This window comes from Hippopotamus amphibius, chromosome 6 (assembly GCF_030028045.1).
Source record: "Hippopotamus amphibius kiboko isolate mHipAmp2 chromosome 6, mHipAmp2.hap2, whole genome shotgun sequence".
In the NCBI taxonomy this organism is placed as follows: domain Eukaryota; kingdom Metazoa; phylum Chordata; class Mammalia; order Artiodactyla; family Hippopotamidae; genus Hippopotamus; species Hippopotamus amphibius.
In genome coordinates, this window is record NC_080191.1 from 10,848,663 (window position 1) to 10,876,229 (window position 27,567).

Genomic DNA, 27,567 nt, shown 5'->3' on the forward strand with positions numbered 1-27,567 from the left:
AACTGTAGGTGTGCACAATGAAACAGATGCATCTTACAAGTAGAAAGAAGTCAGAAACAAGAGGACAACTTTTATGGTTCCATTTAATGACACTCGAGCAAGTGAAACTGAACAGTAGTGTTTAAGGATGCTTATCTAGATAGTAAACATCCTTAAAAAAGTAAAAGTCCTGATAGCTGTTGTTACTTCTAAGGGAGTTGAGGGGGTTTTGACTGTGAGGGGGAAATGAGGAGATGTTCTAGTTCTTAATCTTGAGTGATGATTAAAATAGTATTTGCTTTGTAATAATTTGTTAAGCTGTACATTTATATTTCATGCACTTTTCTCTGTGTTATGTTTCACAATAAAAATATTTTAATAAGATTAAACAATTGAGTAATAGAAAAATATCAAGGTTAAGTCCCAAAGTTATTGTGAGAAAAAAGAATGAAGATGTAGGATAATTTACCTACAGGCAATGAAAACACATCGGAAAACATCAAAATGAAGCCTGCAATTTCAAAACAAGCTAAAAAGCCATTAAAAATATGATAGACGATATGAAGGAACAAAATAAATCAGAATTGGAAAATCTCAGAAAAAAAGTAAAAAAAAAAATTATTTCGCAATGAAGACTAAACTAGAAGGAGCTCAATAGCAAACACAATGCATGATGCTGCCCTATTGAAACAGTGTATAAGCAGGAAAAACTAAATTACAAGAGAAAGGAAGAGATAAAAACATTCAAGAGAAAGGGTCAAATATTGAAGAAAGGAAAGAAGATTGCTATATGGATAATAGCAGTCTCTGAAGAGGAGAACTAAAACAAGGGGACAGAACAAATACTAAAATCTGTAATTCAAGAAACTTCCCTACTTTCCTGAAGTTAAATGATTTGAAACTATGTATTAAATAACCAAAGCACTTATCTAAGAACAGGGACCCAGAATTGAGTGCTATCAAGGGAAATTCTAGTAAAATTACTGGCCTTTAAAGAAAAAGGGAAAAAAACCAAAAACCTTTGGGAGATCTTAAAAAAAAAAAAAAAAAAAAAGAGCATGTGACATGCAAGAAAAATTAGAGTATCAGCAGACTTTTTGACAACAGTGCTTTAATGCTGGGGGGAGGAGGCAGGGATGGAGTAACATTTAAGATGTTTGAAAGGAATACGCTAAGAATTTTACATACAGCAAAACTGGCCTCCACGCACTGAAGTACACATATGAACTACTAATAACATGCAAGAACTTGGGGAGTATATTCTGATCCCTTTCTGAGAAATCTACTAGAAAATGAGCTCCTGAAAACTAAAATGGCTAGAAGGACTGGTAAATGTTAAATGTAAAGTTATCTGTAGAACTAAAACTAAATGAGGGCTTAGAAAGAGAAAGAGTATAGTGTGTAACAGCCATATGCTCTGAGACGGTGAACAGTACAGCTGTTTTTAAACAGGAGGAATAGAGAGCACATATTAAAATTATTTTAATGCTTTCATTAATCATATTGGTAGTGATATTACTACTAATATTCAGAGTTATGTCTGTAATATACAGTGGAACAGTTGGGTATTCATGGCATATTTTAATTCTGTCGTCCCCTTGGTCTTTGACAACCAGGATATTAGGAGTGGAAGAAAGGAGATACAGATGTAACAGAAAAGAGCTTAAGTAAAAGCCTGATAGTCTGAAATCTGAATTGGAAGTATTAATATGAACTTGAGATATTTTGTATATGTGTGTATATAAAGCTCTCTCTCGAAATGTCATTGCTCACACACACACACACACACACACAAAATAAAATGCAGGGCCTTGGAGAAATGGCAGCTTCCAGATCTAGGACACAAAATGTATGAGAATGAGCCTGGAATATATTAAGTAGTAAGGAAGTTAGTAAAGACTAGTTGAGTCATGTCAAAAAGACCAACTTGAAGGAACTCCTACAGATGGACAAAGAAGACAATTTGAGCTTCAGTAATCATAATTATAGTGGATTGAAATCCTTCAAATATATTTAAATCCGTGAGTTCATGATGATGTTTTTAAAAAGTGGTCACTTTTGGAAGATGATAGGAAACCATTTATTTTATAAACTGAAAAAAGGAAAAAATTATTTGCCTTTTCTGTATCAATTGTACACCTGAGTAAATGAAGTGGTATATGAGGAGAGGTGTTTCTTTATAAAAGGATTCCAACTACTAAATGAAAAAAGGAGGGAGAATATTACCATTTTGCAACCACCAGTAGATAGCCACTGACGTAGTAAAAGGAGCAGCAACAGCCAGATATGCTATGTCTCCTATAATTTTGCCAGACGCTATTCACAGTCTTGCTAAATGGATTGAAATAGAAAATGCAAAGGACAGAGTAGCAGGTGGAAATGTCCTGGGTGTGCAGTCAGAAATTCCAATTTCCAGTGGGAAAAACTCTACAGGTCACATGGCCTAGATTCTTTCACAGGTAAGTTTTAAGAAATTGAAGGGGATACAAGAAGAGCCTATAGTTTTAAAGAAAACTTAAAAGACATATTTTTTAAGCGCACAATACTAAGCTATGGTATCTAGGGAATGCACATATGGGTGAAAAAACCATTTTTTTTTTAAATGCAAGGAGGTGATTACTGTAAATATCAGGGTAATGATGACTTTGGGGAGGGAGGGTCTGCTGTGGGGACGGGGCACAGGGAAGAGCTTCTGGAGTGGCTGCCAGCTTGCTGTCTCTGAGTGGTGTCTGCCTTGGAGACATCTCCTGTACTTGTGTTTTAGTTTACATAAAATAGTTTTTAAAGCTAAAGCTGTTTTAAAACCTTTTAGTAGTGTGCAAAGATATTAGATAGTTTTAAGTGGGAGAGGAAAGTCTAGAAATTTGGGAAAAAATTAATTGAACTGTTTTAAGATGTGACAAATTCTTCCTGAGGATGTAATCCTGTTTAAGGAAAACACAAATTAAATGTAGGTGCTTAGAACATAATTTCCTTTTTTCTTGATAGTTTCTTTTTTTATACAGATACTGGATATTCATCTTGAATTGTATTTTTCACATATTTGAATTTAGTTTTGGACTTGCCCATAAAAGCAACACGTCATTATACTCAAGTGTCTCTGTTAGTGGCCCATAAACATAAAATATTATATATGATGGCAGTCCTAAATGTTTTAATTCCCCTCAGATTTCCAGGGCATATTCCTTGGTCAGTATCACTTTTTAAAAGTGAGAAATTAGATAAGATTATGAATAGTTTTCAGATCCTTTATTTGTTTGCATCTAACAGCTCTCCAGCATCTGTGTGTGCTACAGAATGGGGACTCAGTAGTGGACAGAGCAAACGAGGTCCTCAGTGTATCTAGTGAACCTCTGCAGCTTATAATAAGGAAGCTCAGGAAGTCGATACTGAGGGCAGCAGTGAGGAAACAGCTGGTTTGTTATGAGCTATAACTGTCCATTCGAAAATTTCTCCGTGAACTTCAAGTAACTGTTCTCAGATTTTGCTGCTAACGACTCCCTTTTAATTCTATAAAACTGTCATTATAGAAAAGAATTGTAGCAATTTTGGACCAGGACGCTTTCTGGATACTTAATCCTGAATCCTTACTTCTTTTTATTTGAGTCTTGTTATTTCAAAATATATTGGTTTTAAAATATAAGGTATCTGCATTTTAAATTCTGCAAACCATTTATTTAGGTCTTTTTACTCCAAAGGAGAGGACCTGAGCCATGTTTTGAAAGTAAAATGGCCACGTTTTCTTCCCCTCTTTTTAAGAGCACCTTTCATTTATTACCCAGTATCTGATTGCTTTGATATAGTTGTCTGACTCAAAACTATACCAACACTTCCTGGAGATGCAAATGAAGAGATGTTGCGTTTTTTTTTTTTTCCCGTTTACCTTTGTCGTCATTGAAAATACTAAGCTTTAAGGCCGTCAGCTCCTCCCTTTTCTGATGCTGGTGAGGCACTGAGCCCTTCTGTAACTGGATTGGTTATAACGTCATGACAGCAAGGTGACTAACTGTCTCTTCCAGGGAAAATGAGATCCATTTCTTGGATTTTTCTTAGTGAACAAAAGTTTAATCAGTTTTACTAGTCTCTGGCAGATGGCTTCCTATAGCTCTTGTTAAGACAAAGCACTCAGAATTGTCTGGAGATTAAGCTGGTATGTGTATACATGGTGCCAACTATTTTTTATTTAATGCAGTTTTTCTACTCCCCTCCGCCCCCTTTCTTCCTTTTTGGGCAGGTGATGAAAGCATGGGATGCTCACGTGACGGCAGTTTGTTCTCAGGATGCCAGTGAACTTGTAAAGAAGCTTGGGGCAGATGATGTAATTGATTACAAATCCGGAAATATGGAAGAGCAGTTGAAATCTGTAAAGCCGTATGTGTTCAAACAGTGCTCACATTGGGAAGGTGGGAACAAAGACAGTTGATAATGCAAGCCTTACAGACATGTTGGAATCTTAGGAATCTGTGGAAATACTCCATGTCACTAGAGATTATTTAGGTTGGTTTCTGTTTTATAGCACGATCATGTACTGTGATTTGTACTGAGGAAGATATTTTGCTTACCTGGCCTTTTGGTAATTTTTAAGTTAACTTTTACTGCTGGTTTGTGAGAGGTCTGAAGGCAAAATTGGAAGTATGTTCCCTTCAGGGGCACTGTCACCACAAGAAGAACAAGAGCAGTACGTGAAATACACGATTAGTATTTTGGCTTCATCATGAGGGTTTCAGAAAAGCAAAGGCGGTATAAGTACCAGTAATGGGAGCCTGTGGATGTTCTCGGTGTGTCTGACCACCAGGCTGTGGTTTGACCGAATGTACCAAGTGAGAGCGGGTTCAGGAATTCTCTCAGGGCCTGTGCATCCTGACTGTGGCTCAGGCAGAGACAGAGGGGCTCTTAGGAATCTGGTCTTCACCCGACCAGGCAAAGCTGCAGCCGAGAGCACGCCTGAGGAGTATTTGGAAAGTGTTTCACTGCTTCTAGTTCAAAGATTTTTTTCCTTTTTTAAATTAGTTTTCAGAAGCTAATTATTCTTGCCCACTTTAAGTAGAAGTATATTTTCATGGGTTAAAAAAAAATGGAGAAAAGGGAGCCCAGCCTCTCAGCCAGCACCCCACTCCCAACAGCAGGCGCTTGGCGGTGCAGCCAGGAGCAGTCGGCCGCTCATCATCCCTGCAGCTATTTACGGAGTGTCCCTTCCTGCTCGGCAGTGTTCTAAGCACAGGCGAAGACGCAGCGGTGAACAGCACGTATTCCCCCTTTCTTGGGCTTATATTCTCGTGGTTAGCGCTCTCAGGAACACTGATGCAGAGAGAGGGAAAAGGAGTGTTTGGGAGGAGGTGTTTTAGACGGGGTGGTTGAGGAATGCCTCTGAGGCATCTGGGCAGAGGCTTCGGGGAGCAAACCTGGAAGGTGGGCTTTTTCTTTGTTGTTGGGGGGTTAGATCTTGTTCCCCACTGTATCCCTCCACCTGGGATAGTATAGTAACATACAATAAACACCTGTTTAGTGACTTGTCGAGGGAATCTAGGAGAGGAGCACTTGTGGCGGTGGGATAACACCAAATGTAAAGCCCCCGTGGCAGGAACACGCTCTACGGCACATTTGAGGACAAACACTGTCCCTTACAGAGATCCCTGCCTCTGTGGCAGGACCTAGGCTTCCAGATAGTGGTAGTTTCGGTCCATCACCTCTCTTCTGCTGCTTCTAGGAATAGCAGCGGAGACAGGCCAAGGCCAGCCTTTTCCCCACCATCCACCTTTGAGTCATATGCACATCTGGAATCTGTTGCCAGAGAAGCGAGACCTTGGCGGGTGAAGGCAGGAGCACACCCAGGCTGGCCTCCCACCCTGCACCTCACTCTGCTCCTCCGTGTCTCTGCGTCTCTGCCCAGTGGCCTTGCTCCTTCTGCTTGTCCTTTTCCAGTCAGGGGATCTCCCTAGCTCACAAATGCAAGCCATTATTTTTTAATGACCGCCTTAGTTAAAACTGATCTTTGTAACTTCTGCCTGGAGGTTGGCCTCTTAATCCGCCTAGAATAAATTTGTTCCTCCTTCCAAATAGCAGCCTTTTAGATTTAAAGCCTAGGATTTTACAGCAGAAAAGGGTTTTGAAATCCTTCAGTCCTACTTTATCGTGTTATAGTCGAGAAAATGAGGGGCAAAGGGTTCAGGAGTTGTTTTTGTGCTCAAGGTCACGCCGCTTAATCATTAGTGGGAGAGCTGGGCCCACAGCCTGGCCTCTGGACTTCCTTTCTCAGGCAGTGCCAGTTCTGTAACACCAGGCTGCCCTTAAGTTTAACTTCAATTAAGTGTCATCATATTTGTTTATCCAAAATTTGGGAATGAAATAGGAACTTAAAAGTAGAAACTTAAACTCATGAAAAGAATTTTCTCTTCTTTTCTAATGAGAAGAATAGTCATCCAATAAGGTCATTCCCCTGCACTTCATATCCTTCAATTTTTATTTGCCCTTCTTTAGTTTAGTCCCATGAAAGGCTCAAGAGCCACCAAGTTGGCCAAAGCTGGTTTTAGAAGCTTTGATGTTTGACTTCATCCAGATAAACTTAGGAGGGAAAAAGGATTTACCAAAAAGGAATTCCTCTATTAATTTGCTTAATGTATAAGCATGCATTCTCTGAATAGATCTTTGTTTTCAAAAATATTTTAAAGCTTCATTGGGTTTTATCCCCTTTAAGTAGAATGTAGTGATTATGGCAATTTTAGATTAGATTTAAGGAGCTGAATATCTGTCAGTTCCTGTGGATTCTGTTATGACTGGATTGTTTTGGCATGTTAGAGCAGAACTGAAGACTGAGAGCAGGCTGTTGGTTTCTCTTTATACATTTTGCTGATGTACATGAAGCCAAACGAAGAAAATTCCAGAAAGTGAAGAGGATGCTTCTATAAGCAGTTCTGATTGTGGAGGGAATAAAAGCAAATCACGCACGTGGGTCAAAACCTAATACACTTTTCTCTCAAGTATTCACATGCATTAAAGAGTACTTTGATTCACATTGGATGGATGGCTTTGCAGTTTTCTATAAAGCTTCGGTCAGGGTTTCTCAGCCTTGGCAACCTTAGTTTCTCAACTGTTGACACTTTGGGCTGGATAATGTTTTGTTGTGAGGGACTGTTGTGTGTGTTGTAGGTTGTTTATCATCATTCTGGCCTCTAGATGCTGGAACCCCCTCCCACCACCTCCCTCAGTTGTCACAACTGAAAAGGTCTCTAGACATTGCCTTATATGTCATCTGGGGGCCAAAAATCACCCTCGATTGCAAACCACTTGTTTATAAGTCATTCTTAAAGTATTTGAAGATAATAGGATTTTATGATTTTAAAAAAAATGTCACATTTGCTTTACCTTGGAGAAAACCCAGAGGTGCAGTAAGTGGGTGTGCCCGTTTCTCCTTTGCCCGGGCAACCAGCCCTCTGCTGTTTGCGAGCTGTCACGGAAGCAAACCCTGCAGCAAACTGGTGATGCGAGGGAAGGCGGCTTGGAGCCCTGGGTGAAGGCTGACCGGATGTTTTGATTTGATTCTTCCGCTCCAGGTTTGATTTTATCCTCGACAATGTTGGTGGATCCACAGAAACATGGGCTCTACATTTTCTCAAGAAGTGGTCAGGAGCCACGTATGTGACTTTGGTGACTCCTTTCCTCCTGAACATGGACCGGCTGGGCATAGCGGACGGCATGTTGCAGACAGGCGTCACCGTGGGCTCTAAGACGTTGAAGGTAGGGGGAGAGTCTTGGTTGATGAGAGCAAGCAGGTGCCTTGGGCTTCTGGATTTGGTTTCCTCTGACCCAGTTTCCTTTCTCTCGGAGGCAGCACAGTACAGTGGCCGCAAGCAGGGGCTCTGGAGTCCCACACCGATGGGGTACAGGTTCTGGCGTCCACTTGGTAGCTGCGTAACCCCGCGCTGGTTTCTTAGCATCACTAAGCCTCGACATCTTCACCTGTGAAATGAGGCTAATGGTGTATCTCCTGTACTGTCTGTTCTAAGGATTAAAAGAGATAATCCACGTGAAGAGCTTGCCCAGTACCTAAGGCACTCTTATTAAACGTTAGCCTTTATTATTAGCTATTATCACATTTCTTGATTCCATCTGATATGCCTTCTTTTTTGTCGTCTGTACCTTATGGGTCTCTCTCTGTTTCACTGTCTTAATACATACAGTCTCTTGTATATAAAGGTGGAAGCTTTACTAAGACAGCGTAGGGCCAGCTGTTTTCAGGTAGTAACACTGGGATGTGCCAGTGACCCCCAGACTGGGGCTTTCGGACCTTTAGAGGTCCATGGGAAGTTTTTTTGAATTTCAAAAACCTGAAGGAAATTGTATTTTTCCTTTGGTGAGGCTACAAAGACTCATGGAACCATCATGCTTTTCCTGGGACTGAATCAGCCTGTCCTGACAGTACATATCCCACGTGAATCAGAAACTCTAGCTATTGATGGCATTCTGGGGGTTTCAAAGATTTGCTTAGTCAGCCTGATTTTGTAGCGGGGCCACTGTTGCCAGGGCCGTGAGGAGTTCTGGCATCCAGCGGGACATATCCCGCGTGTGGTGGGCCTTGCAGCCTCGCGCAGGTCAGCGCCAGCACAGGGCTCCCTCCCTGACGAGACAGCCTGTCTTCACCCCAGTGGTGACAGAGGCTTATGTAATTTCATGTTACGCACTGTTGGTAATTGTAGATCATTGGTTTAAAATCTGCATTAGTGTTGAAGTGGAATAAGTGATAGAAGGAAATAAAGATACGTTCTGGTTTTTTAACTAGAGAGAATACTTCAGGCTCAGGAAAAAGGCGGCAGAAGGTTCCTCGGGTGGAAAGGCTGTGCGTCATGCTGAGCTAGCCAGCACTGCCCCGTGTGTGCAAGGTGACTGGCTTGATAATTATCTTCAGCTGCTTCTTGATTCTCGAAATTAATTTGGAAGCTTTCGGGGGGGTGAGGTTTGGGGGTGACGGTTAGGACTTCGGTGTCTCGAATGCTGTGTACTGACTGCATCGGTAGGGGTGGTGAGGTCTGGGTGAGAGGAGCGAGCAGACCGGGCGCTGTGCTGCAGGCTCTTTAGCTTCACTTGGTTCCAACAGCAGCCAGAAGCAGTGTCCCCAGGGCGCTTTGTGGCGGAGAAAGGAGTCTTAGCTGTCCTTTGTCTCTTCTTTCTCTTTTCATGAAGCCCAGGCTTCCCAACTGCTTTAAAATACACATTTAAGTTTTCCATAAAACTTCACAGTTTGTACTCCAGTGAGAGCTCTTACAAGTTAAGCTTCAGAGCTGTCCTCTGAGAGTAAAACAGGCACAGCTCTCTTCCATTTTCCCTGTCCGCCTTCTGGAAAGATGATAGTGGTAATCTCATGTGAAAACCTTTTAAGTAGTTTCTGATGTCTTTCTGAGAATGTGCACAGTTAAAGCCTCATTGTAATGCCTGCCTGCTTTGGTTTACTCTCTCCTGTAATGGCCTGGAAAAACTACACAGACCCCTTAGAGCAGAATATAAAAATTCTGCTGTTGCAGACCAAAAGCGCCACTTTACAGGGCAACGTGCTGTAAAGAATTATAGACATGGCAGTTGTGACCACCACTGTTCCTTCTTTAAAACTCTGAGTAGTTATCGTAAGGTTTTAATTATAGTCTCTAAGACCAGTCCTGTGGAGAAGTGCATGAGCAGGTCTTCTGTGATTGTAATGCACCCGGACCTGCTCTGAGCTTGGGACAGTCCCAGGGCCTCTGGTGTCTAGCCGCCTAAGCCTTCAAACATGTTTTGTTTGTTTGTTTGTTTTTAAGTTCGTTGCCTAGACCAGTGCTTCCTGACCCTTTCCATGCTATAGCACACAGACAAAATGATAGTATTTGCATTGCATATTGAGACCGCTCTGGACCACAAGCAAACTACCTGGAGACTTGCGTTAGCCCAGGCTCTGCCTTGCTACCCCGAGGGCCTGTCATACCTACTCTAGGGTGAGCTTGGCTCTCTTTACATCTGTGGTCCTGGGATAATGATCCGTGGTGACCCCTTTAACTCTTACAGTTGTTCCAGGTTAGGCAGTAAGGGTCACTCAGTCAAACCAGGAAGCCCTTCCTGGCACAGTTGCTACAAAGCTCTGCTTAGACAGCAGCTTAGGTTTGTCTGTCTCTCCACAATCTTAACCTCTGTTTGTACGGCCCCAGTCTTTCCTCAATAAGCTTTACTTTCAGCATGAGGTAAATACTTATTGAGTACTTCCGATGTGTCAGGCACCTCACATACATTCTCATTTAGTTCCTCCAACACCCGCATCAGCTAGATGGTGGTACCTCCATTCTGCAGGCCTGGAAGCAGGCCGAAAGAGGTAGCTTGACCTCAGGAACACCACTGTCAAGGCCTGAGGTAGAGCAGCAGGGGGTCCCGCTACCACTGACCCTCGTGCTAGCTCAGCGGAGAGGGGCCGAGCTCGCTCAGCAGCCGTGGGCAGGTGCGGGGAGGGAGGTGGCGGGGAGGTACCTGCTGGCCCGGTGCTCCCTCCGGATGGCTCCTGTCCGGTGAAGTTGAGTTGGGCGGGTCAAGGAGGGATCACGGAGAACCTCAGCTCACTTGCCGTTTTGACAGTGGCCTGACCTACCTCTGACATAAAGAATAATAGTCAAAAGTGAGTGTGGCAGTGGAGCGGCCTTGGACCCTCTTGGTGTACCATTTTTGCCTATCTTCATCTGGGGGCATCTTGTCCCATAACAGATTAGGTGGCTTGGGACTTGCCGTTGCTATAGGGGAAGAGCCAGCCATGATGCGTGAGGAACGTTACACTTTGTTTTGCCTTTAAAGCTGTCTTCCTCCTCTCAGAGCCAGGACAAAAAAAATTGTGACTGGATTTCTTGTCTGAGATCATATTCTGGTGCCTTATTGCCCTTAAAGCATTCTTGAATTAGGGGAAAGCTGTTTTCCGTTGCCCCAGGGCTTTAGTCACACCTTGGTAGGGAGGGAAGACGTTGAGTGTGTGAGACTGTTTAGACTGTCACTTTAAGAAGCGCTTTCCTGTGCTCGCTTGTCAGGCACAAGTTGGGGAAGAAGCCAGAGTTCACATGGGTGTGTCTCTGCTGATTCACTCACTTATGAAACATTTACAGAGCCTCTGCTGTCTGTCAGTCACTGTGCCAAGGTGCTGGATGTGCAGCTCATTGTGGCGATGTGACATGGGAAAGCTGTCTGTCTTAGTCATCCAGGAAATACATTTCCCTAAATTTGCATTTGGTCAGATTTCATCTTTTCCTGTATTTGACACGTTTTGTTTTCTCTTTAGCATTTCTGGCAAGGAGTCCATTATCGCTGGGCCTTTTTCATGGCCAGTGGTCCATATCTAGATGACATTGCAGAACTGGTGGATGCGGGAAAGGTAAGTGTATTGCCAGGGCGTCCCTTGTCATCTCGGTGACCTGCCCGGCAAGCCTCGTCAGTAGGAGTTCTGCAGACGTAGGCTCGGCCCATGTCCACACTGCCTTACACGCCGAGTTTAAGTGCGGTGTCTTGGGTTCTGTCTCCATGGGAATCATAGGCATAGACAGCTGCATTTGAGACAGTGTGTGCACCGTCTAGTGCAGCCCCTGTGGTTCAGAGATGAGAAGCAGGCCCAGAGTGCTTATATAATTTCCCCAGAGACACTTGGTTAGGTGGTAGCAGAGCTGGGATCTACAGCTGGGCTGCTAATAGTTCGACAGTGGTCCTGAAAAGGCGCCATGAAGGCAGTTGTGCGCAAAGGTGGGGATACGCTTTTGAGTTTACGATTGAATTGCTTCTTGAGCTTCTTTAGTCCGAGGGTGAGGCTGCTTTGGAGGCAGGCAGGTTCCCAGATGAGCAAGGAGAACAAACACTGTGGACTCCAGACCCCAACAGACCTGGACCAGACGTCACGTCCCGGGTCTCCTGTTCCCCGGCCAGTGTAATAAAGTCAACAGCAAATAAGTGGTATATCTGAGAGGGGCAGTGGGCAGGATGTGATTCAGGATTGATGGCGATTTTGGTAAAGACAACTGGCTGGTGTTTCTGTCTGTTCGAATCTGTCCTGCAGAGGGCTTGGTGGGGAGGGACGGCTGCTTATAGCCTGGTCAGCCCTTTTTGGGTATTGTAAGGTCTCTTAGGGCTGATGGAGGTTGAAAGACTCCTCAGCTACCACCTGCTTGTTGAAGCTCTTATGTGGTTTTAACAGCCTGGACATGCCATCTCTGGAAGAATAACCCAGAAGGCAAATTCATATTCTGGTGCTGATATTTGTGATTTTACTGAGAAATTATATAGAATTATAGAATGGAGAGCCTTACGCACCTTAGAAGGTTGCATGAGGTCATAGTTAACACGATTCTCATTTTATAGGTGAGAAAACTGGCTCAAAGGGATAAAGGGACGTGCGCAACGTTGTAGAAGTGGGATCCAGAACTCACACCTCTGACCCCAGACCTGTGTTTTCCCTCCTCACCATTAAGCTGCATTCTTAGTACTTGAAGCTGATCTGGGACTTTAGCTTGAATGGACTTGTCCTTGTCCGTGTACAGTGGCAGGGGAAGGGACTAGAGCAAGGCCAGCGTCACACCACGTGATCTGTGCTAAGCCATAAGGAAAGAACCCCTGGAAATGGGTTTCTTGTTCCGGCACCTGCCACTTGCTGGCCCATCTCATCTTTCCATTTTTGTTTTGGAAAAAGTGTTTTACTACTGGATGCGTCCTGTGCGTTTAGTTTTTTCATTCTATTTCAGCCAAGGAACTTACGGTAGAAAATGGCCCACTACTGTTTCCCAAATATTTTGGTTCCAAGTTTGCATGCCTTTTCTCACACTTCTAAGTAGACGGGGGCTCAGCCTTGTTGTGACTGCAAGCGAGTGCCTCTGTAGGGTTCTCCCCACATCCCACGGGGATGCTTATTTTATTTCTAGGAAGAAGGAGATGAACTGTCATCAGATAATATGGCCCACAGTCCTGTGTGGTGCTCAATGGGGATGGAGTCCTGTCATTAGAGAGGTCCCTGTCCTCCCGAAGTCACCACACGTGTCCTGACGTGTGCTCCAGACTGTCCACGTGCTTATCATTGCTCTTTTGTGTTCCAAATATTGTGACTCTCTACCTAGAAATGACCATTTATTCAACAGAGAAGAGAGGTGACTTGTGTATATGTCCCTATTGAATTTGGTAGTTAACTGGTGGAATGGCTAAAAGAGGACACGGCAGAAATCATGATGCCCTCCAAGTGTCCTCCTGCAAGGGTGAGTGAAGAGATGTTCCTTTGGCCTCTAATTCTCTTCTCACCAGGGTTATTTGGGCTCAGGAGTCATTTCTGACAATGAAGGGCCCTGGGCCTGTGGCGGTTGGTAAGGGACAGTGGACCCACGAAGAGGTCAGCTGTCCTGCGCATCCTACTTCCTTGTGGCTGTGAGAGGTCATTGCCTGTCTACACTGGAGAGTTGGAAAGGATAACAGAACAGATCTGCTTACATATTGTGTGGTTAGTAAAGATTAAGTTGGATGAGGACGTTGAAATCCTTCCAAGCTTTGGCTGAGTGCTTAATGAATATAATTAGCAGGTATCCGATAGAGGAGCTGGAGTTGTTTAGTGACAGTATGAGGCCATGAACCAAAAGAGGCTACTGTTTTAAAATACCTTAAATTACGTTTTGTAATATTTGTAAGATTCAAAATCCAAAAGGTAGGAAAAGTTATTTCATAGAATCTTCCTTTGATTCCTGTCCCTCACAGAGATTCTCCTTGTCAGGCCACCAGCTTTACTAGTTTCTTGGGTATTCCAAAGATGTTCTGAGATTCAGTAGAGTGAAACAAAAAAATGATTTATAACTAGCAGATTGAGTTTAATGGGCTGCTACTGAACTTTTGCCTTATGCCTGAAGTTTATTGGCATTTTCTCCTAAGTGCAACAAACATTTCCTGTTTTATACCATTTAGCAAACTGTTTTTGGGGGGGTGCCTACCCCAGTGCATACACGACATGAGAGAAACCGGAAGTACTGGTTGCTGCACCTGAGGAGGGGGACGAGATGGCTGGGGATCACGCGTGGGAGGGAGGTGCCTCTTCGTGCCCTGTCATCTTTTTGAGTGTGTGTGTGCACACACGTGTGCTCTGTGTGGTATTAAGGCCATTCAAGGTCCTAGGTGACCAGCCAGGCCTCTTGGCTGAGCGATGACATGGGTATCTCACTTTATTTATTTTAGCCAGCATCAGAATAGTTCCTACAGAACTTATTTGAATTTAATTCAAAACATTTACTGAGGGCTAGTGGGCACTTTACTTCACCCAGTAGGGCGTGGAGAGAATCATTGGCCATGCTGAATTACATCCTGAGCCGTGCTGTCTGCTAGAACTTTCTGCAGTGATGGAGATATTCTCCATCTGCATTGTCTGGTGTGGTAGCCACTAGCCACAGGTGGCTGTTGGTCACTTTAAATGTGGCTAGTGCAACTGAGGGGCTAGATTTTAAATTTTATTTACTTTTGATTAAATTTGAATAGCCACATGTGGCTCGAGGTTACCAGTTTGGACATGCAGCTTTAGAGAGCATGTAATAAGTTCTGAGGCAGAGGATTCCCCAGACCCCTCTTGGGATGGCCAGGCCCTAGTTTTGCAATGAACGGTATTCCAAAGCTTTAAATTCCTTATTTGCAACTGGACTTTTTCCCCTATAGAAAGAATGTAATGGTTGGGGACTAACCCTCTGGGGCCACTAGGAGAGTGTTATCTTCCCAGATGTGCCAGGTACCTCACAGCCTTGATGCTCCTGAAGTTTTCCAGATGCCACTGAAGTTGTTTCTGTGGGGAAATGTAAGCTGAGTTTCTCCTCTCACCTTCTGGCTAGAAGGAGTACCTTTTTTCAGGGGGCCTAGGGACAAGTCCTGAGATGCTTCCAGAATGGGCACATTTACTCCCTTGGAGAGCTCCCCCTCCCCACTCACCCTGTCCCATCTCACCTCCTATCCTCCAGCCTTGAGTTTTCCATCTGGGGCCAGAAAGTTCAGAAATAGCAAGTTCAAGCAAAGCCCACTTTTTCCTTCTTCGTATCTCCTTAGTTTAAGCCCCCTTCTTCCCCTTTATCCCAACCCTGGAAATATTGACCCTGTGGCAGAACTCAGGGCCAGGCCTGTCCAAGAGGTCGTGCTGGAGCTGTGGTCCTGCCGCCCCTGCACTGGGGCCCTGGGGCGCGTCCACAGGTGTGTGGACCGGGATCGTGCAGAGGCCTTCAGGTCTCCCTGGGTCTCTGTCATCAGTCTCCCCACCCTTCCCACCCTCTGAGGTCGGTTTCTGTGCCCCATGGAGGCTGCGGCCAAGGGTCTGGGGAAGAGGTGACAGACTCAGGCTTCCCTCCCCGAAACGCCCTCATGCCGTGCAGTGATGACATTGGGAGTCCAGGACCCTAACTCTGCTCCTCTGCTAAGACCTCTGACCTTGCACTTAGCACGTAACCACTTGCACTTCAGCTTCCTAATCTAGCCACCAGCCGGCTCAGAGACTCCCCCCCTTTTAAGCCCTACTGCTCTGTGATTCCCGCAGGGAGGTGGGGCTGGGGGAGAGCCTCTCTGCGGGCCACCGTGCCTGCCCCGTGCAGCCCTCTCTCCACAGCCCTCCTGAGCTCCTGAGCCCAGCGGGTTCCTGCCTCGGAGGCAGGGAGGCTTGCCCAGCGGCTGGTGAGCAACAGTGTTCCGAGGCAGCACGGGGAGGTGGAGGTGTCCGTGGTCCCTGTTCTTATGGGAAGGGTGCCAGGCAGCAGGTGCCAGACCCGGGCCTGGCTCTGTGCGGCCTTTGTTTAGGAGAGGGAAGGACAATCAGGAGAGCCCGAGTGTGGGTCCGAGCCTGGGATGAATGCTGCAGTCCCGGGCGGCTGCGGGCCCCGCGCGTCCGTGTCGCCGGGGCGTGTGGTGTCGAGCCCGCCGCTTTATACCAGGGCTCCTGTGCTGGCCAGGCTGCCGCAGCGTCATCACATCAATGTCCCCACCTCACCGTGAGTAACCTTTCTTTCCCCTCTCTAGATTTTTGCTCTGATCCCTTTGTCCACAGCAGACAAGCATTCCAGGCCTGATGTGGGGCTGGGCGTAGACCTGCCCATTGTCCGGTTAGTCCCTGGGTGCTGTCGCACACTCAGCCAGCAGTGGCATCTGCCTGCCTGTTCATCGGGAGCCTCTTTTTCTTTGTCACTTACGGGAAGCGCTGAATGCCCGTGGTGCCACAGTCAGCCCTGTGGGATTACCCGCCACAATAGGCCTGACCAGCCAGATTAACGTGTGCCGTCGCTGCGGGCTGCCTGGGTCATCAGTTTGGGGCCTGTGTCTCTGGTCAGGTCCTAAAGCGGACGCAGCTAGAAGGGCGGGCCGCTCGTCCCGGAGTGGAGCAGGTGGGCTCCGGTTCCCGCGTGACCTCTCGTAACGCCGCCGCTGGTCGCTGCTGTTGCTGGTGTCCAGCGCTCAGCGACCGCATGCATGTTGGTGGTGTCGCCTCCTCTCTCGGTGTCTCTCTCGGGGGCCTGCCGTGTGCGCCTGCTGTGCGCCAGTGCCTGGCGCTTAGAGGGCAGACACTTAGCCTTTGTGGAGCGGGTGCGTGTGTGCGTCCCGCAGGCCCGGAACCCCAGGCGTGAGGCAGAAGGCGGTAGTGATTCCCACCCGCTGTGCAGGAAGCTCACCTCCACCCCGAGACGTTTTTATTCAGTTGTTCTAACAGGAGGCCAAGGACTCTGCATTTTAAGCATGCATTCAGGTGATGCCTTTTCAGGCAATCAGCATCCAGAGAGCAGTGTCCCAGCGGCTTGGAGGAGGGGGACGGTTTCGGGTGGGACATGCAGGGAACTTGGATGCCTTCCACTCTCCTACCAGACAAGGCGAGTAGGGTTCCTCTGACAAGCGGCTCAGATCTGTTCTGCTCACAGTGGCCGCCGTGTTGAGGGAGGTTGAGGTCGCCCTCGGCTTGCTGGGGGGGGCCCCATTCATTCATCAGTGGTGTTCTCCACAGGTGCAGATGGCAGTGGTGGCCTGTGGACAACACGTCTGCTGTCTTGGTGGCCTGGACATAGGGCCTAGAGACTGGATCCTCAGCGGACGCGGTCCCTTAGTACGAGGCAGGCCAGCCAAGATGCAGGCTGTGATGAATCCTTATAACCCTTGGCTCCCTTTCCCTCCCCTTAAGGTTTTGGAAGTGGATGTGGAAAGCAGCTGATGGTATAAGAAAGGCTGAGTGCACAGTGGTGAGAGCAGACTCTGGCACCTGCTTGAATCCTGCTTTACCACTTAGCATTTATGTGGTGTTGGGCGACGTATTTAACTCTGTCTTAATTTATTCATCTGTGAAATGGGAATAACAGTAGTACCCACCTCATAGGGTGGCTGTAGGGATTAAATGAGGTAGAACATATAGAGCACCTAGAAGAGCGCCTGGCATGGAGTGAGGACAGTATGTGCTAGCTGTGGCTCTTATCATGAGCATATCGTGGTTTGTGGGTACAAAGCAATTTTCAGCTCTGGAGAAGGGACCTTTCGGAGTCCAAGATGCTCTCTGGTGGCAGGGCTGTGAAATTCACACGAGAGGAAGGTCCATCAGGTGCATCTGAACACCACAAGAGCACAAACTTCTCCCTCTGGTAAAAGGCAGAGGGTTGCAAGATGTAGGCTTATGCGTCCTGACAACGTATACCTGCTCTTGGAGCAGTGGGAGGTAGCTCATGAAATACCCAGTGGATAGTTATTGATTTTTGCTTGAAGTTTTGAAAAGGACGGGTTCAGTTAGAGTTGTACGTGGGGAGAGAGGGCACTAACTGGTCCTAGTTTCAAAGGAGATTGCTGGCAATACTAATGACACAGTAAAAAGAACCAGCGGCGTTCACGCCTTCATGAGCTGGCATTCCTGTGACGTCCAGCCCGCTTAGCAAAGCCCCCGGCGCAGCTGCAGCCAGGGATGGGCCCTCCCAGGACTCTCGCTTCCCAGTTATCTTACTGGTTTCACCTAAGTGACACTTATTCAACTCCTGCTATGTGCCTAGCATTGTGCTGGGTGTTGTGGGGGATACAGAAGAGGTGACTTGTACCACAGGTGCGCTAAGCTTTGCGTAAACACGCCAACCATTTAACAAATTAAAAAAAACCCTGTCCCTGTTCTGTGCAGTGCCTGTGTGGGGCCACGGGGATACACACAGCAGGAGCCTTGGGGCACCTTCTTTGGTGTTTACCATGCAGGACCGTGTGGCTGAGACATGTGCTTGGCTATAGCAGGCAGTCTGTGTAGAGGGCCACACCGGTCCTGTAGCGGTTCAAGGAGAGGACACTCCGCAGACTGTGGGGTCCGGCAGGCTCGGGTGAGACCGCACCGGAAGCCTGACCTGAGCGGTCAGACGTTGCAGAGGAGAGGCACGCACACTCCACGCTCAGACGACGACAAGTAGCCCGTTTTGGTAAAGCAGGGGTCCGAGGAGGGCTGGGGTTGGGATGGCAGTGGCCTTTGGATGCCAGCCCTGGGCGCCCTGGAGGAGCTCCGAGTCGGAGGGTGACAGTGACCACCGTGGTGCAGGCGTAGGGCTGACGGTCGGGTTGGGCTGCGCTACAGAGGAGACGCAGGCAGAAGGAGCGGGGCAGCGCGCGTGGGCCGGCCCCCCGTGAGCTCCTGACCCGGGGGCACCACACAGACCGGAGACACCTGCCTGGGCTGACAACGTGAGACAACTAATGACAGGCGTTACCTGCCGTGACTGATGTAGGTTTTCTTACCCACCAGTCAACCTTTCTTGTGTTTTACAGATTCAGCCAGTTATTGAAAAAACCTTTCCGTTTTCTAAAGTTCCAGAAGCCTTCCTGAAGGTGGAAAGAGGACACGCACGAGGAAAGACCGTCATTCATGTCGTTTAAATAAACACTCAGTTTGGTGATTGTTGGCTCTCTTATTTGGTGAGTGCCTGTGGGCCCCAACTCGTTTAGCCATCCCTTTCCAGATCATACCATAAGTTCCATTGTAAAACACACACCCCTTTTTGACGGTCATTTCCCGTCTTCTGAGCTGAGCAGAGAGACTGATTTTATAGCCACACCCCCACCCTGTCATCACCTCGCCTTGCCCAGAGCTTTCTCGTGTCACCTGCCCTGACAGTCACCCACTCCTGTCTCCCAAGCTCCTCTGTGACAAGCGCGAGGGCCACACAGGTAAGTAAAGATACGATATGAAAATATCTGCACTTAGACGTGTCTATAGTCAGTGAAAATTGCCTATTGTTTTTTTCAAGCTGTTCTTTCACAGCAGATTTGCAAGTTGTTGTGGCACCCTCTGTTCTAGCAGCTCCAACTCTGCTTCGTCAGCTTAATGTGTGTGAGAGTCTGAACCTCTCAGCATGTGGTGGGGCGGCCGCAGGAAGAGCCTACTGAAAGCTGATGCCTTAGACTCATCAGCGAGCACTTTTCAAACTGGCCACGGTTTCCTTGGATTTCTGTTCCTCTGCTGCAGTGTGTGGTTATAACAGCCCTCAGGGTTCTGAATTTCTCAGGCTCATACATAAAAATCTGGCCGGTGCTTTGGTTGTTTATTACACTTTTAGAAGAAAGGGGATGTTACAGTTTGTAACTTTGTAAAACCCTTACTTTTTTGCACAAGGGGTAGTCCTCTTTCAGCAACTGAAACGTGCTTCTCGGGGGACTTTTCCGTAGAAATTACCACCATTGCACTGGGGCTGAGAGTTCTCCAGTTTGACCTGAAATGCTTGCGTTTAGGTTTCTTGTCAATAAGCCCGTTGTGGCTTTTGAGGCTCTAGTCTGTGCCCTGCGATCACTGACGGTAAGTCCAGTTCCCGCCGGGCTCACCCTCGTCATTGTGCCTCAGCCACTAGCGTTCAGCTTCTGATGTAGACCTGTTTGAGTAACTTTCTACTTGGTTTCTTTCTGCTAGACACTCACTTGTAGTGTGCTGGAGGAGGGCTTTCGTCTAGAATTGCTGTTCTCACCAGTACAAATTTATTTCAAAAGAAATACGATGTTTTTCCAGTTGTGAATAAGCCACTTTTGGCTTCTCTGTACGGTCAATCTCAGCTCTTTTTCCTTGAGGGCTCCCAGGTGGTAGTGAGGGGCCTTTCTTTCTCGAGGGACGACCTCACTTACCCTCACGTCCACTCAGGAAAGTGGAGGGAGCCCCTTCACCACGGAGTCTGGAAAGAGGGTAGTCAGAAATCTTCCCCTGCCGTTATTCCAGCAGCTCTGAAACCCGCCTGGTCCAGATCAGACATTTGTTTCTAATCTGCCCACTGACCCTCTCTGAAGTGTCATGAGGGCTACTGAATGGACCCTCTCAGGCTTCCTCAATACAGTTAACCAGAAACAAGTTTATTCAAGAGAGAAATTCACAGGCTAGACGGTCTTCCCCCACTGCACTGTCGTGAGCCACACAAAGGCCTGAAGCCAGAGCTGCACACCCGAGAACAAGCCAGACGTGGCGGCTGCTCTTGGATAGGTATGAGCAGCCTTAAAGCTGAAGGTCAACTACTCTGATGACGTCACTGCCCACCGCAGCCTCCAGAGGATCAGCGTTCTTACAACTGGAAAGATACTGAATAGCTGAAAAGGAAACAAGATTTGTTCTTCCTGTGACAAGAGCACCTGTATTCAGTGACAAGGACAACGAAATGAGGACAAAAAGAGGAAGCGTGTACAAGGAACACGCTTGGAACAAGGAACGTTTAGCAGTTTTGTTCAAACTAGAATCACTGTTTGAACAGCACTGACCGACCGGGCCAGGGAGTGTACAGTCAGCAACTGAACACTGTCAATTTTCACTGAGATGCCTGCTGCGTTTTAGGGTTCTCAGTTCTAAGATCTGGCCCACAACGATTGCGAACGGCCTCCCTCCCTTCAGTTTCTGGAGAGACTCGCTGGTCATCCTCTTGAGCCTTCCACACCTCTTGTTTCTGCTCCCCGAAGTACGTGACCCAAGGCTGTCCCCCGGCAGTCACGGCGCTGCGGGGCCGCACAGGCAGGCATCCCCACGCAGGCGGACAGGAGGGCAGCAAATTGGGCCGCAAGACCTTAGTTTAGCAAAGGCCTGCACAGCACTGCTGCAGAACTACCTGTAGATGAGTTGAGGATGGGCTCATAAATTAGGTCATGGTAATACTGTTTCAGCAGCATTGGCAGAGAAGCATCAACACCACTCACGTGACTTTCTAGAGCAGCCCACAGGCGAGTGGAAGCAGTCAAGACCCTGCTCATGAGTGCTGGCAGACACGGGCAGGACGTCTTTGTAAATCTAATTTTTAATAATAACAGAAGTATTTTGTTTCTACTTAGTTCCTTAAAATATGTCTGACTAGGTAAGGCTTTCCCCACTTTGCTACACAGCGTAACTAATGAGCCCAGAAAACAGAAGGTCAAGCACCAAAATTACAGGCCTAATAGTCCTTCTCAGATGCTGAACAATCTCCTCCCCTACAAACTTCAGTTTCTGTCCTTCCCTTTAAAGTGTACAGGACTTGTAGGTCCACAAAGTCGGTAAGTTGGTTCCTGTTCTCTAACTTTGGAAGTAATTTAAAATGTACATAGTCTTAAAGTCTTAATGTAACTTTTTCTAAAAAACACCCTAAAGCTGCAAATGAGGCAACCTCCTTAAGCAGCTACTGAAAGGAAATGAAAGGGATGAAACAAGAGGAGGACAAATGATTGGTTTAAAATGATTACAGTGTTTTGAGAAGATGAGCAGTTGTCCTGGTCATGGCAGCGTGATTCAAGAGAGAATTTAGAGTTGTTGAAGGAGCAGGTCCACTTTCTTCTTGGTGCTTCTGTCAGTAGTCCTTATTTCCCTGTTTTTGTTTTTTTGTTTGTTTAAATAAGGTAGCTGAAAGACCTCCAGAAATATTCCTCATTCAGGTCTACAGGACCATGGCTTCCCACACTTGTGTTAACTTCTCTGTGCTGACCGTGTTGAGGATAAGGTGATTCTGATCATACTGTGTACCCCCTGAAAGACAGAAAAGAAAAACGATAAAAGGAAATGTGCCCACGTGAAGGGGCTGTAGCAGACACAGTGTCTCACAACAGCAAGGTAACAAGAGTCAGCAAGGTGTAAACCTACGTGCCTCCAGGAGACAAAGCAGGGAGGAAAGCCCAGAAACACACCCGAGGGCTGGCGGCTCCACAGCTGGGGGGTGATGCCCCATCATACAGCACCAGCAGCCCCGCACTGCTGTCCTACCTCCCTGCACTCCTTTTCCTACTCAAGTCTTAACAGCGAGTCCACAGTCACTCTTAAGAGGTCTGAAAATGGGGGGAGGGGGGGACAGGAAAGAACCTAGAGATGGAAAAAAGAACAAGGAGACTGTGACAAATATGCAGTGGTGGGATCGTGGATTTGAGAGTCCAGTGAAAAAAGCAGGCGGGTCTGAGCAGTGGCGTGTTCGTCGGAACAAATTTTGCATGAACAATGAAAAATGGTTGTATGAGGTCAAAGGGGAGGTTTGAGTGACACTCAGAAGTATAGACAGGGCAGCACTCCCACTTCTGGGAACCCACAGGCTGTGTGTGGTGTATAAAAATTCATAGCATGTAAGATGCTGAGTTCCATTAGACTGCAAAACTAGTATGGTTTCCATAAACTCCCTTTCACCAGAATATTTTCCAAGGGTGCCTACTAGATATTTCAGATTCTTTAGTGTTAAAAATAGCCTCACGGCCTCTTCTTTCAACAGAGAAGTATCATTAACAAAAGAAAGGGTCATATGATTTTTTTTTTTCTAGTGTGGAGTAAACATCCTTTCAGATACCTCATCCTTTTCAGCATAAGCCTCTGTACCAACATTATAGCACCAAGGACTCCATCAAAATTAAAATCTGTTCATCTTGCTGCAGGGTAAGTGTGACTGGTATTGAAATCATACCGCAGCCTCGGGCAAAGGAGAATTAAACATTCTTACTCTCTTTTAAAGCATTTACAAAACATCCAAAAGGTCTAAAAACTTACACAATAGATTTTGATAGTAAAGAAATCATCTTTTATGCATGTCCCTCTTGTAAGAAATTGGTTTATCATTATGATAACTGAGAGTCTCTGCACAGCTAGGTTCAAAGGCAAGGTGCCCTGGGCATTTTATGCTTAAGTTTGCAGTGGAAAAAAAGTTACCACCTCTACAGACCCCACTGTCTCCACTGAGACTTCAGAAAGTATTATCTTAGGTGTATATTACATAATAGAGTCATGACGACTAGAAAGTTCTTGAGAAATAACCTGATTCATTCTGCCTTTGAGGAGGATTAAAATCCTCCCAGACTTGATGTTTTTAAGGTGAGCGTGAATCAGCTTACACTGCTGTTATAATGTCTTTGGTCTGGACTAATACACGGATGTTCACTGAAACACCAGGAGATAGGTTAAAAGAAATAAACCTTGTGGTAATATTAGTAAGCAACAAATGGTCAACAGACGTAGCTAATGAAAGTCACAGTCTCCTATTAAAAGCCCCAAAGAAAGATGTATTTCTATCCCCCCTGCACAGTGTGTGGGATGTGTGGCCCTGCTCTCTCTCGTCCACAAGGTGGCATCATTCTCCCACATTCTGAGACGTTTAAACCAGTTTAACAAGCTATCAAGTGACTGTTACAGCTACCATACTCGATATACTGAGCGTTCACACACATACAGAACAGCATCCTTATTCCAAAGGCACTGGACTACTTTATATTGTGTTTTAGGACATGACCTTGGAGCTTTAAAGCAAAGCCCTAAGGAGGAAGCTCCTGGAGTCCCCCAGTCCTTTTCAGAGTTAGGACTAGAAGCCAGGTATCCTTACTCCTGGTCAACTGCCTGTGTAGCAAGTGGGGGAAAATCCCACATGCTTGGAGCTTCCAGAATGTAAGCTCACTGAAGCCAAGGTACTATCTTTTTCTTTCTTTTCACATTGGTACCCCCAGTGTCTGACACCGATCCTGTCACATAGTGGGTACCCAGTAAATACATGTTGAAAGAATAAAAGAAATGCTCTAAGAGACTAGCTCATAAACATTACAATGACCTTAACCCTGGACACAGGAAGCTGATCCCATCAGTAAGAAACACAAATCCTTATTTTGCCCAAAATCCATATTTCCAATTTAGTCACATTTCTTTGGCTTCTCTGGAGGTTTTGAAACTATCTTGCATAGACGGAGGAGCTCCAGTTTAACACGTTGATCAAAATAAAAATAAAGGTCCTGACTACTCTTAACAGTTTGAACCTCAGGTTGATCATCTATAAAGTGGGTATCTTACTTGTGTACATACTGACAGATCTGCTCTGCCAGCCTACCATGCCTTTGTCTCCTGCTCGCATCTTATACAATGTATGACTTGGGGCTCCATCCAGCCTGGACTTAGATACTGCTTAGTGGTGCTCCCTAAAGGTAGTACCCTGCCTTTGCCTCATTAAACTTAGTTTGCCTCTGAGCACCTTTCTGTTCCTCAGTCTCTGAATTCTTATCTCATTGTTAGATCAGAAGCGACAGCCACTTTTGCTCCTCAAGCAGTCACCAAAGCCCATGATAGAAATGTTTCAGGCTTATTCTCCATTTTTCACAAAAGTTATTTTAAAACCAGGCTGCAGGCCTTTCTTTACCCCTGTATCTTGATTTTTAATGACAGCTTTGGCCTGGAACCCTGACTCAAGTAAAATTGAGCCAACTTTCTAGCCATGATGTAGAATGGTGGTGTGTGTGGTATAATACGGTTCCACTAAATTTACAAACATAACCACACTGGTTTCCTGATAGGGAAGAGAAAGTCTCCATTAATAATTTAAAGCCAAATTACCCCGTATGACATGAATAAAACACACTATCTTCATTTGCTTGTCAATGGCAACAAGAGTTCACTGAATTCCCACATCTACGTTAGGTCAGTTTTTTTGCTTTATGTTGTTTTAAAATGATCATCAGTAGTTCTCCTAGACAGGCAGCATGGGCATTACCTGGGAACTTGTTAGTCAGGCAGATTCTTGGGCCCTACCCAGACCCACTGAATCAGAACCTCTGAGGGTGGGGCCCAGCAATCTGTGTTTTAACAAGCCCTCCAGGGGACTCGGATGCAGAGGACTCGGATGCAGATAAAGTTTGGAAACCACTGGCCTACACTTACTGGTTCTTCCCCACACATCATCAATCAGTCTGCTCCGGATTAACTTCACTGAACAAATGTGAAGTTGAAATCTTTTTGGTTATGTTGTTTGTTTTACTTCCTTTCCAGTGTTAGATCTTTACAATGAAAGTTTGCATGCATGTACAGGAGAATCTTCAATTATACAGACTGAGATTAACTTGTGAATTTTAGTCTAACGTTGTAATAAATGGTTTAAAATCGGCCCATGTCTGGATTCCACCTAAACACTTAATGGGTATGAGATTGTGGCCAAACTGATTAACCCCCTGAGCCTCAGTTTGGGGGCTGTAAAATGGGGAGAGGAGGGATAACACAGGTCTCTTAGGACCGCTGTGAGGATCACGTGAGACAACATGTACGGTGTTTAGCATTGAGGCTGGCACGCAGTAACGGGTCACTTACTATTCGTAACAGTGCATGCATCATTTTCAAAAGTAAAGAAGAGCTTTTTAGTTAACTGAAGAGAGACACAGCAAAGAAGATGAAGGAAACCATCCTTACCTTTGACATCTAAAACTAAATTTGGCTTCAGCTTGCTATAGATCCTGCCGTCAGACTTCATGCTCCAGAACTGGCTGTCGATGTTCTGTTCGAGTGCCAGACCCAGTTTAGAGCCAGAGGTCACCAGGCTCCCCGCGATGGTCAGGCAGCAGTCCTCTGCTATCTGCTCAGTGGAAAAGACAAGGTATCTTAGACGTGGGCGGATACACATTCAAGTACCACTGTAAGCAACTCCCTGTGTAAGCTGATTTTTACAGTCATTAGTTCCCAGCTTCACTTATACCCCACATGAGGTATTTCAGCTTTTACCCACGGTAACTGGGATCAAACGAGTATTTATGCCCTTCATGTCAGATGACATACATGACGGAAAGCTCTCAATTCTTGTCCATGGTAAGAGACGTCCTTTGTGAGCCGCTCTGTCTTATTAGTAAGGGAGCCTCACAATACGAAAGTGCCCATCAGGTGTTTCCTACCACCACCACCCCATCCCCCCAGAAATGACCACGATCTGAGGCTGGGTCTGTAGCTAAACCTCCCCTTGACGTCTCCACCCCACTCGGCCTGCCCCTTCCAGAATATGACCGCATCTCCAGTTTTCAAGGCTGTTGTAGCACTGAAGTTGCTAAAAGGACATTTTATCCTTTTAAGACTTGGAATTCCATTTATTAATTCTCGTCTTCCTTCATGAGAAATGTCTAAAATTTTCTAAAAAGGCATGCTGTCCAACTATATAAAGAGAAAATACAAATGCAGTAGAGTGTGTTCGAATGCAAAGATCTTATGGGTCCTACCCTTAATACATAGACAGGGTGTGGCAGGCATGTTCATACGGTACTCACACATCCTGCTACAGAAAACGCTTGTGAAAAGTATACTAGCCTATACTGAGATAAAAGGATTGTGATCATCTAGGACACTTGACTTTTTCTTACTGACCTACCGGATTCAAAGTTGTTAAATAATGTCACTGAAATATGCATTAGAAATAATTGCTGAAAGACACCATTTTCTTGAATTAATATAATTCGAAGGCAGAAGTTGGCTTTTTCCATGCCTCTGTATTAGTGACTTCTGTTTCTCATGCTATTTCTTCTCTGCATGTCTAAATAGTACTTCTGTTTACTGAAAGGGTGATTCTCCCTCAAGTTGCAACAGACCCAATTAACAAGTTGTATTTCCTTTGACAAAGCTGTATGCCTTCTGCTGACTCATGGGGCACCAGGATGTAAAAAAAAAAAAAAAAATCAGGTGCAAAGAGTCAAGCCCATAAAAGAAAAGAGTTAAAAAGAATATCAACAGTAGAAGCGTGAGCTTCTCATAAAATCTTCCTACACTCAGCCTTTAAACGTGCATTATGGCAGGAGTGATAGAGGGAAGAGGGGCCATCTTCCAGTTTACAAGGTGTGACGATTAGGAAATGGACTGTGTCGTACACAGGGTGGCATCTTTTCACCCTTCAGCCTAGTCTGTGGGGTCCTCCAAATGGAAACAAACCAAGAGTGACTTGTGCTGATAATGATGGGGCTTTAAGTTTATTTCTATAACAAGTAAGTTAAGGAAAAAGGGGAGAGGAACACAGACACTTCCTTTTTCTACTGCTGTATTAAAATCAAGTATAGCTATAAAGACTCTATCTTGGATCAGTGATAGATTTACCTCCCATTTAGGTTCCTAGACCGGTTCTATCAGAGTGAAGAAGTATTTTCATGAAAAAAAACCTTCCAACGTACTTCTGAAAGTGCCCCAGGAATCATGAAGTAGCATCTACTTGAAGAAGAACGCGACCACAGACCCTCGTCTGGTCCAAAAAGCTCACCCTGCATTTGATGCACCCTTCTTGATAAATCCAAATCTGATCATCAGCACCGACGTCCTCCATGACCTGTATTCTGAGAAGCTTCAGGTCCTCTAAGTTTCCATTGGTTGACATGAATAACCCTGTTGCTTTATTTCGAAGCCTGAAATAAACTCGTTTCTAGAAG

General features: G+C 45.8%; 2 protein-coding genes across 9 annotated transcripts in view; one reads left to right on the forward strand and one right to left on the reverse strand.

Moving 5' to 3' along the window:
- Positions 1-18,852, forward strand: part of RTN4IP1 (reticulon 4 interacting protein 1) — a 39,081-nt gene extending 20,229 nt beyond the window's left edge. For 3 of the 7 annotated variants that reach the window (XM_057739911.1, XM_057739905.1, XM_057739910.1), the window contains 4 exons: positions 4,214-4,350; positions 7,530-7,713; positions 11,255-11,347; positions 18,724-18,852. In XM_057739911.1, coding sequence (XP_057595894.1) covers positions 4,214-4,350; positions 7,530-7,713; positions 11,255-11,347; positions 18,724-18,831 — 522 coding nt within the window. In that variant the 3' untranslated portion in view covers positions 18,832-18,852. Of the gene's footprint in view, positions 1-4,213; positions 4,351-5,102; positions 6,925-7,529; positions 7,714-8,755; positions 8,856-11,254; positions 11,348-12,321; positions 18,696-18,723 lie in introns of those variants that run through there. The other 4 variants (XM_057739907.1, XM_057739908.1, XM_057739909.1 and 1 more) reach the window with 4 other exon arrangements.
- A 2,757-nt stretch (positions 18,853-21,609) lies between these two features.
- CRYBG1 (crystallin beta-gamma domain containing 1) overlaps positions 21,610-27,567 on the reverse strand; it is a 197,635-nt gene continuing 191,677 nt past the window's right edge. For both annotated transcript variants that reach the window (XM_057739903.1, XM_057739904.1), the window contains 3 exons: positions 27,402-27,560; positions 25,583-25,745; positions 21,610-21,916 (listed from right to left, as the gene is read on the reverse strand). In XM_057739903.1, the coding sequence (XP_057595886.1) occupies positions 21,828-21,916; positions 25,583-25,745; positions 27,402-27,560 (411 nt within the window). In that variant the 3' untranslated portion in view covers positions 21,610-21,827. The remainder of the gene's footprint in view (positions 21,917-25,582; positions 25,746-27,401; positions 27,561-27,567) is intronic.